Source organism: Corvus brachyrhynchos, unplaced genomic scaffold, assembly GCF_000691975.1.
Source record: "Corvus brachyrhynchos isolate BGI_N302 unplaced genomic scaffold, ASM69197v1 scaffold37, whole genome shotgun sequence".
NCBI classification, from domain to species: Eukaryota; Metazoa; Chordata; class Aves; order Passeriformes; family Corvidae; genus Corvus; species Corvus brachyrhynchos.
In genome coordinates this window covers 2,086,847-2,097,388 of record NW_008239289.1, presented here as the reverse complement: position 1 = coordinate 2,097,388, position 10,542 = coordinate 2,086,847, and the positions used below count along the sequence as shown (strand labels likewise).

At 35.7% G+C, this 10,542-nt stretch overlaps 1 protein-coding gene across 2 annotated transcripts in view; it reads right to left on the bottom strand.

Moving 5' to 3' along the window:
* The window catches only part of RASEF (RAS and EF-hand domain containing), a 25,290-nt gene extending 15,705 nt beyond the window's left edge, over positions 1–9,585 (bottom strand). Inside the window, exons 1-8 of one of the 2 annotated variants that reach the window (XM_017740466.1) lie at positions 9,443–9,585; positions 8,544–8,634; positions 5,407–5,502; positions 4,349–4,426; positions 3,748–3,863; positions 2,950–3,018; positions 1,952–2,036; positions 456–547 (exon numbers count right to left, since the gene is read on the bottom strand). In XM_017740466.1, coding sequence (XP_017595955.1) covers positions 456–547; positions 1,952–2,036; positions 2,950–3,018; positions 3,748–3,863; positions 4,349–4,426; positions 5,407–5,502; positions 8,544–8,634; positions 9,443–9,471 — 656 coding nt within the window. In that variant the 5' untranslated portion in view covers positions 9,472–9,585. The remainder of the gene's footprint in view (positions 1–455; positions 548–1,951; positions 2,037–2,949; positions 3,019–3,747; positions 3,864–4,348; positions 4,427–5,406; positions 5,503–8,543; positions 8,635–9,442) is intronic. The other variant, XM_017740465.1, reaches the window with a different exon arrangement.
* Between the last annotated feature and the right edge of the window lie 957 nt (positions 9,586–10,542).

The window sequence follows — 10,542 nt, the reverse complement described above, 5'->3', positions numbered from 1 at the left end:
CTACTCCTGCATGTCAGTGTGAGATGAGGTTGTTTATTGTTTTGAAGAATTAGGCCCACATTTGTAATAATTACTACATGGGGGAAAAGGCACACAAGCTGAACATAAAACCAAAAATGTTTTATTTCTCAAGTACTGAGTAAGGCTAACAAAGCCCCTCAGAAGAGTTTTATAGTTTTTTGGAGACAAAGAGACTGAGAATCAAACTAGAATCAAGAGGCCAAGACCAAACAAGAGGCCGTCTAAACTCTCCATAAGTTTATGGCTCGCACTGAAAAGAGTTATCCTGAGCTTTCTGAAGTAATTGAAAAGATTCCTATTGACTTCAGGATACTTTGGATCATATGCTATGGTCACACATTACTTCTAAATCAGACATATTCCCTCTTACTTAACAGTAATCTGCTCTTCTAAGACAAGTAATTTTCAAATTAACAGAAGCAAGTCTGGCTTACCTGTCATACCGTGGGTTTAAAGGAGAATGTTCACCATTAAATTTAGGACTGCTTCTAGAAATGGTACTTCCTGGTGAGGTGTTTGCTAACCGCTGCAAGAGATACATAATAAATGCATAATAACTTGGATGAACACAGTGCAAGTATCTAGACTTGTTAAGGAAAAACTGCAAATCATCAAAATTACAAATTGGATGTATTTAATATACATTTCTTTATATTATATATATGTATATTTAGCTACTTAAATTCAGTTAAACCTCACACTTTATATATGACTTTATATGAGGGTCAAAAGGCCTATTACCTTTAGCATTTAGGCTTCACCACTGCCTTTATACTGAACCTACCAGACACATTCAACCGCAAAAGACAACAGAACTTCCAAGAGGATGATTTCATTGACTACACCTGAAGACTCTGAAATGCTAAGCTTTGAAAAGTAGTATTTAGAACATGGCATGCTGACTACCAAAAAAAAGGGGGAAGTGTCACTGACTGAGCTAGTTTCAGTAGAGCTACCTCCTAGTTCTTGTGAGAGATAGTGGAGGAAAGGTCTCAACCAATTGCATGAGACGAAGTATTTTGTACATTCTGCTGTGCCTCCACACATTCATTCACTGGGAACAGCTCCCTCTGTCTTCTCTGTAATATGCTCATTCAAAGTTCTAGGCATGACAGTAGGAAATGGTATCCGTTGTTGCAGCTGTAGTGAATCTCTGGTAACTTGTATCAGCAAAAACCACTCACGTTCCTTGGTAAGGAATACTGGAAACAAGCAGTGACCTGACCACTAATTTCCTCTTTCCTGTCCAGTGTTGTCTTTGTGGGCCCATTATCTCGTCCCATCCTTCTAAAAAAGCTATCTGCTTTCCTCATGATGCCCAGTCATTAGTTTTAAGAGCTTAACAGGTTTCACAGGACAGCAAAATGACAGTGTAGAATAGGATTTTCAAGCCTTCCTTCCTCCAGTTTGGAGGACGTCAGGTGACATTTATTACAAGAGACTCCTGTGCAGTTCTGAGAGCCCAAAAGGTTCTGACTAAGGTCCTTATCAGTAGTCCATGCTATTCATTTTCCCAGTGACTTGCCTGAACAAAAGTTCAAGCTAGGTTAAGATCCTACTACTAAAAAAGGGCAGTTTTCTGAGAAAGTGTGTTGTCAGTGGTAGGGCACTCCCATATACACAATACAAATACATTCCTTTAAGCTCAAGAGAAACTGTTGATTTATTCACCTCATTAAATATTACAGCATATTAAAAAAAAATTATTACTTTCCAAAGCGTCTCAGAAAGCAGTTATGCTCTAACAAAACTTCCATTATTTCACAAAATGTAAGTAAAATCTAACAAAATTCAACTACACAAGAGTATTCCCACTCTTGTCCACTGAATAAAACTCAATTTTCTGAGTACCCACTGAAATACCAACTTAAATTTGCTGTGTTGATTCCTACATCTTCTTTGACAAAATACAAAAATCATAAATACATACCAATGATCTGTTGTACTTGCTGAAACTGTTTTCAAGTGCACTTCTTAAACCATCGTTGCTGTCATGTAACTTTCTATTAGCTGATCTAACAAAGAAACACAGTTTAACTTGCAGGACTAAAGAAAACATTAAAAACTATGTAGCTTCTCACAAAGAGAAAATTTTTAAATACTTCTAAAAGACCCCTTTTTTGTCTTCGGTAAATACTAATGAGTAACATGAAACTAGAAACTCAAACAAATTGTCTGAAAAAACCACTGAATTTTAGCCTTCAGTGGCAGCCCAGGAAGCCCGTTTTCACTTCTGCAGCATGGTCTTTGGTCAGCTGAGTGGAAAAAAAGATACTGTAGGAATGGTCACCAAAAAAAAAGAAAAAAAAAAAAAAAAAAGAAAAAGAAACAAACCACAACAAAACAACTAGCCCAGCCATTTTGGTACAAAATTACTTCCCTTTAAATATTGCTGAGGTGATTCTAAAGACAAATACAATTCATCTGCTCGAAAGAAAGAATTTGTTTAGGATAAGGAAATTAACTGAAGATATTAAAAAAATCTATTCATTGTGACCCTTCTTGAAAGCAAAAATTTGTGCACCTATTGTATAATACAGCACACTCTTAGTACTTTCCAGACAACAATAAGACCGGGAGTTACTGGAGAAGTAAAGCGAATAAAAAAAGGAGCCAGGCAATAATTTTTATGATAGCATGGATAGAATCAAATCTCACTCAGCTTATCAGAAAGAAATTAAAGTGGGGCTAAAAGAAATGAAAAGAAACCAACTGAAGTGTTAGTGGGTCAGTACCACAGTAGAGTTAATACCACAGTAACATTTATGACAGTTAAGAACAGTACCTTTTATGATAATGAGGCCATTTCAGTATTTTCACTTGATACTTTTCCCAAATTTCAACCTGGTCTTTTGCATACAAAAACATTTATCCCAAATATGTTGGGACAAAGTTTGATAATAAAAAACTGAATTACTGAAAACTTACTGAAGTATTTCAATTTGTCTTTCCAGATTATCTCTGTCTTCAGTATACTCACGGATAATTTCTAGGTCTCTGGAAAAAAAAACACAAAAACAAACACCAAATTTAAATGAACTTATACTTTACAGGATATTCTTCTTATATTTTTACAATATTGCTTTTGGCAGAGTTTACATTTATGCTGAAATATGCTGAGCAGTTTTATGCAAAGGAAGATCTCTTGGTGACTTCATTAATCTCTGCCATTATAACTCAACAAAGACTGTGAATGAAAAATAAAAGACATACAAAATAATCATAGGAACTGCACCCTTTTCCCTTGAAATGTAATTTGTATTATCTGAACATAACCACACACAAAACTGCCTTTTACGCTCCTTTAAATTAGTAACTAGAAGTAGCTTGCATTCACTTTAGAAAAAAAAAAAGGTTCAGATTGACATGGAAGGCTTCCAAAACTATTCTCCCTAATATTCATACAGATATTCACATGAGTGCAAGCCATGGAAAAAAAAATTGCCTGGTGCTGTACTGTTGTTTTATTCCTAATAAAGTCCCACTAAAATCAATGGATACTCTTGCAAGATTATGAGAGTTTGCATCATATCCAGAACTTGTTCTTTCAGAAACCTAACAAGAAAACTGAACAGCAGTGATGGCACAGTGTCAAACATATACCTATATAACTATACTTTGAGGCAAATTTAGAAAATAATAGTTGCCAACTGCATACATAATAATTACATCAGAAAATAGATTTTTTTACCCTGGTGAAAATATTATCATGTAGAAGTAACTTACCTCTCAGTGTTCAAAGACTGATCTGCATACTCGCTTTTCAAGGTATCTAATTCACTCTGTAGAAAAGCTATATTTGTCTGCGCTTCTAAAAGATCTTTCTTAAGTCTCTGATTTTCCTTCAAAAAAGGAAGATATTAGATGTTAGCTGTCATAGCCACCTCCACAAAATGTTGATGTATTATAATAGTAGAATAAAAAACATCGAAGTTAAATAAAAATGAAACACTATAAAATTTTGGCATAGAGGGGCAAAGAAAATGAAAGAACACTAAGTCAACAGAGAAGTCAGCAAATCAACATGCAAGAACCTCTCAGTTTTTATTTTTCCATTCAGTTACACAAAAAGGGGGCTATATCATCTCCAGCTATTTCTAAATGTCCCACATAGAATACGTATACATTTAAACAGGTATTTTTTCAACTTAAAATATCCTCATACACTTACCAACAACTTTAAAATAGCTTACCAGTACTAAATATAAAAAATAAACCAAAAAAAACCAACAAAAACCAAAACCCGAATTCCCACAACTATAACAATCTGTATTGCAGACACTAAAACTGAGGCTAAATTAATATATTAATGATAATAATCCCTTACCAACAACATATCATGTATTCTTTTTTTCAGTTCAACTACATCTTCCCTGTGATTGACATATTTGGATTGCTCCTCCAGCTTGAAGGATAAAAAAAATGCACAATTAATGTATTAGATTGCTCTGATTCAATAATAAAAAACTTATGGAAATCACAATAAATAACCCTTTTACAGCTAGTAAAGGTTTTAAAACAAAGATTTTTTCCAAATGTCCTAGTAGACAGCATTATTTCAAAAATCACTTGCTTTTTAAGAAATGAATAAGCATTTTGCACTCTTTAGGTATAAAATATTCATCACTAGTTACACAGAAGCCAGTTATTATGACATAAACAGGTGTATCCCCACTGTAAAAACTTTAAAAAAAAATTTAAAAAATTATTACTACCTCAGATATGTAGTATTTGTACAAGAAGCTCTCATGTTTCTTGTGAGAAATTTCCATTTCTACAAATGCTCTTTTAAGTGCAATTAAAAACAAAAAACCAAAATAATATCCAAAACCAAAAAATTGCTCACTATAATTCTGGTAAAACTAACAGCAAAAACCAATGTCAAAATTAAACCCAAATTACAAAATATCCCAAAACATCATTCATATCTGAGATTTCAGTTTACCTTACCAATCAAATTAAAAGATCAGATTGCATTTGGGTTCTAAAAGGTACTATACTACTGTAAATTACTATATCTGGTTTGCCAATTGCATCTTTATCTATAAATTGCAAATACTTGGTGGCAATATATTGGACTATTTCTAATGGATCAAAGACAAGTCTAGGTAACTGCTATCTTAATAACCTGATGGACCTAGAAGTTGTTAAGGCACAGAACTAAGGTAATAGCTGCTCCCTTTCCTAAGCATTTCAATAAATTAGACAGCATGAATACAAAAGCACAGAACGACAACACAAAGTAAAAACTACCTGCAGTTGCCATTTACTAATACACATTAAATTAGAAACCTACAACTACGATTATCCATCTTGAAGGAGGCATTTCATAAGGTCAAAACCTCTTAAAACACTTTAAAAACTCACCAGACTTCACTCACTTACCTTTTTAAGTTTTTTTATTGTCACCTGAAGATCCCCAACTTCAGCATCATACTGGCGCTTCAGCTCATTTAGGGCTTCTTCAGCTTTTTGCTTCTCCTGCAATATTTTTAATCACATTAGAAGCTGAGACAGGTTTCAAATGTTAATTAAAAAGTAATTCATCGGTTTGTAAAGTACATACTTTCCCCTTAGACAAATGTGTCTTTCCATTCTGTCCCTTCCTTAAGATCCACAGATTCTAATTCTGTTATTGCAGTCCACTTATAAAACACCCATAGAAATAAAATGGTGACATGGAAGCAAAGATATGGGTCCATCCACTGTTTTTTATTCATGATTCCTGTGCTTAACATTCTCAATGTCACTTACTTTTCTACTTCTGTTTTCCTTTTAAGTTTTTTTGCTTGCAAGTGTTGGAATGTTAGAGGCCCATGTCAGTAAAAGGCAAGCAGATGATAGCACCTCTAGTTTCAAATGGTACTGTCCTGGGTACAGAGAGAAGGGGGTGGATTCACTGCTGTCTATTCAATACCACCCACATCACCAATGGGAGGGGGGCAGGGAGTCTCAGCAAGAAAAATGCCACAGATGGAAAGGGAAGCAGTGCTATCTTTTGCCAGGGCACATGGCAGTGTGTGCTAGACTGGAGTCAGGACTGAACAGCAGCTGGGCACAAGGACAGAGCTACTGCTGCAGCAGCTGTCCCACAGCTGCTGCCACCACCACAGAGAGAGAGCCCCTGCACCTGCACTGTTGGCATCACCACGGCCCCAGAAAGAAGGAGTCTGCACTGGTACTGCCACCACCACTACAGTCAGCATCTTGGCAGCACAACTCCTTATTCACACAAACTATCTTTCCAGGCTTTGGGTTGTCCCTGTTTTCCATTATTTCAGGTCCAGGGAGGAGGTTGAGCTGTGGGAGCTTCCAGATATGCTGTCCCTGTTTTCCTCAGTGTCGAATGGGGAGATGCATCAGGATGGTCACCATTTTGCCTGTGTTTAGAGATTGCACCAAGTACTGCCCACAGGTATATGCAGTGGTGAATGCCCTTTTGTGGGTAAAACTCTCTTGCCCTTCCTTAAATATCAAACCAAGTACAGTATTTTGAAATTTATTTTAATCAAACAGACAGATTTTGGAAAGAGGCTACACAAACCACAATGAGAAGAATAGTGTGTGCGGAGTACTATAGATTGGTATGTGTTTCATTCACTCCAGTCACTCCCCAAGGACTTCAGTTTCACAATGCAAGAAATCAGAATGCAGCAGTGACAAGCTGTGCCAATGAGGCAGGTTGAGTTTTCACATGGAAGGCGCAGGCATGGACTTTGCTTAGAATTCAGAATTAGAACTTCCTGTAGGTGATGCTGACATTCATGTGTTAAAAAATAATCCAAGTAATCAATTTAAGCTGGATTCCCCTACATAGACTCCTAAGTATTGTTTGGTAACTATTTGCTTCCCTTGAAGAAACAAAATACAGGATAGGCTCATGCAGAGGCACGTGTCCCGGTGGCATGAGTGAGATCACTCTAACAATAGCCTTGATTACAGGCCTTAAGATTAACGTCTTAGTACATTCCCACAAAGTAAATAACTTAACATTTACTCTCAGGGCGTTTTAGTAGGTGTGGCATGTGGAGCTAGGAGCTACAAGGAACACTGGAGAGTGAAAATGAAAAAAGCCTTTTGAGAAACAACAGCCCATATTTCATACCTACAGCTAGATGCAAACAGCGATTGAGAATACAGACGATGTAGATAATCCATAGAAGATGGATTTTTGCATAATGCTAGTACATGACTGTAGATGTTCTCAAAGGAAGCAAACGCACATATCCCAGTCATCTTTTTAAAGCAGTCAAGAAGATTATTCAGGGCTTTTTTCAGTGATTTATCCTTTTTTAAGAACAGTAATTTTTCAGAGAAAATGTATTTGTTTTCTAAACATTAACTACTCAGTTTCTCTGGAAATAAAAATTTATGTCTACTGAGAGCTGCATTACCACTAGTTAAACATATTATAACTTTTTTTTTTTTTTTTTTGCAGTGATATCTTTAACATTTTCATGCCATTGTATTTTTTCTAGGAACACAATAGGCTTTTATAGTGTGGTAGGACTGTTTTCTCTTGTATAGGAAAGGACGCTATTTGAAGCATATCTATCAAAATACCATTTACCTTCACATATCAAATACTGTGAACTACTTAAAATCAGCAAGTTGGCAGACAGCACTTTGTTGCTTCTGGTCTTCAAATACTCTGATGAAAGTAGCCATAGCAAATATATATATCTGTTCAGTATATTGTGTGTCCTACCGAGCAACAATTATGCCCATAGTATATGTTTAAATTAATGCATTTCTTATGTCCACATTAGAACACTTTCACAAACTGTTATTCTTATGCCCATATAAAGTTCGGCTTATCTTAAATGAATGTAGTAACAACTCAAAATGAAGCAGGCAGATGGTCTCGCTCCTTTGAATTATGCAGTCACATGTGGCTCTAATATATCTTTCCCTGGGTAAGGGAAGAGGAATTTTACACTTTTTATTATAGACTGCAGGTGGGTTGAAAAAGCTAAAATTAAGCAGATCAAAACAGAATTTCCCATCAAGTTTGGGAGGCCCAGGCCCTCACACATTGTTACCACAGTTACCCTCTCTTAAGTCTATAACTCTCTAAAATGTAGTTGCAGGAGAACAGAGGGAAAAAAAGAGAATTACCGCAGGAAGATATATAAAGCAGGACCAAATAATCCAAGCATTAAATTCTACATAAATTCATTTACTAGGAGAACTAGATTCCATACTTTTGTGCTGAAATATCATTTTCTCCAACCTGTTTCCAATATTGGTCTCAGAAGTGGTCTCTTCTTGGCCAGTATGTTCCCACAAAAGGGGAAAGACTTTTTTTTCTTGGGTTTATTATACCTAAGCAGATATTCTTCTTTGGGGAAGCATTAAGATCGTTCATTTCTTATCTCATGGATAGCTTTTTGTCATCCAGGCCCTGCCTACAGCAGCTTTGATTCAGCGCATCAGGATCAAAAACACAGCTGGCCATCAATCCTGCTTAAGACCACTGAGAGTTTGGTGATTATGAAATTCTGTAAATATAAAATACTCACTTCCTTTTTAACTTTATGCTCTGCAGCCTGTATCCGTAGTTCCATCTCTTCCTCTAGCTCACTGAGTTGAACTGCTGCTTTGTCCTGAGCTCTAAAATTTAAAAGAAAATATTCTCTCAGGAACTGCCCTCTGACTTGAAAGAAACACTGTGTGAAACACATCTGTCTGCCTCAACTGAAACAAATTATACAGACAGACATAGAAACAGTTTAACATTGCCCAGACCTTGAAACTGGTGCGGCTGGGAACCTAAATCCCAAATTATTTTTAAGATACTGGCAAACTAGATTTTAAATAATAGCTGCAAGCTGATGATTAGCATGAAATACATCACATCTGCATTTTTAAAATTGGCAGATGTGATATGTAAAAAAGGCACAAAGATAAAAAGTGCCTCTCATTATCCTATGAAGAGACTTCAAAAGCAACTTGCATCACCCACACATGAGATCTCTGTCCTGAGCTAATCTGTTTGCTTTTGGCAGTAATGATGTGAGACTGTAACATCTGCCAAGTCGTTAAAACAGGTAAATACACTCCTTGAAGCTCACAAAGCAAAAATACAGTTTCTAAAATGAAAGCATAAGGGACATGTACGACAAAACTCAAAGGTCCAGTCAAGGAAGAGGAGTCAAAATGCTTTAAGCATTTAACCTAACAACAGAGTCTGCAAAAATTTGATCCAGAATTACTCAAAAGTATGAACGGGTAATCATTTGCGTGCTGCTATATGTGCTTATGCACTAGTGTGTGCATACAAACTAACTTTGAACTCAGTTTCTGGAAATACTTTGCATGGCATATTTTGACATTAACTCTCACGAGTTTAATCAAATGAAGCACGAGAAGAGCAAAAAAAGAAACTGCAGAACTGAACTAGAAACACCATTCACAATACCTTTTTACCGCTATGGCCAAAGTTTCCATCTCTGTGCTTTGAAGTTTGATCTCTTGGATGAAGTTCTTAATGACATGTTCATATGGCTGGATTAATCTTGGTTCTGCTATGTGTATGTTTTGATACAGAACACTGACCTGCTCTTGTCTGAAAAAGAGAGATATGCACATTTTAATGCACTTACTTGGAACAATATTATATTACAAGTTTGAAAAACTTACTACAAATTAAGATATTCCCCTCTTTGCCTATTTTTAAAATTTAGCAAGCTAGATATGGGCTTTGAACACTCAGTACAGTATGTCTAAATTATTTTATATTTACCATTTCCACTTCTCTGTTTTAATACAGCTACTGCAAAAAATTTTTGCTTAATTATATATTTTTTTACTTCTATTCATAGTGTAGTGAAGAGAATGCCACTGGAGTAACCCACAATGTGTATCAAGTTTCTTGGTTGCTCTAACGTTAATCATAATCTGTGAAGAAGCGTAAGATTTCAGGAGGTTGCATAAGAATTGAAAATGGGTATGAATGCTTACTACCTAAGTTAAAATGGAAAGAGGGTAGAGGAAGGTAGGCTGCAGGCAAAATAAGAATACAGCTCTCCAGTTTCAGACAAATTATTCTGGTCTGTAGCCAAATAAAACTGTCATTTTAAGAAGTTAATTCTGTATATTACTCTCACGTGAAAAATGACAGATATATCTCATAAAGAAGAAAGAAAACATTTCTGTAGATACTGTAGTTGTTAAAAGCTCTCCTGAAATTCCTATTGAAAAGCTGCCTCAATGCTGGAATAGTAAATTCTGATTTCCATTTAATCTGGACTCATTTACATAGATTGCATACTGTTCTAATTGTCAGAGCAAAGAATCTTTACAAGAAAAAAAGAATAGCATTATTATGAAGTCTACTACATAAATAGCACTGATTTCTTTTCATGCAACAAGTATGTCATGTAAACCTTTGTTTTACATGCTAGGTTCCAACTCCTGGATTACATTAGGCAATATGCCTAAAAATTACAGAAAATATTCTGTAACAGTATTTAGCAGTCCTAAGGAAAAGTGAATGTGATTGACATAGACTAAATGCTA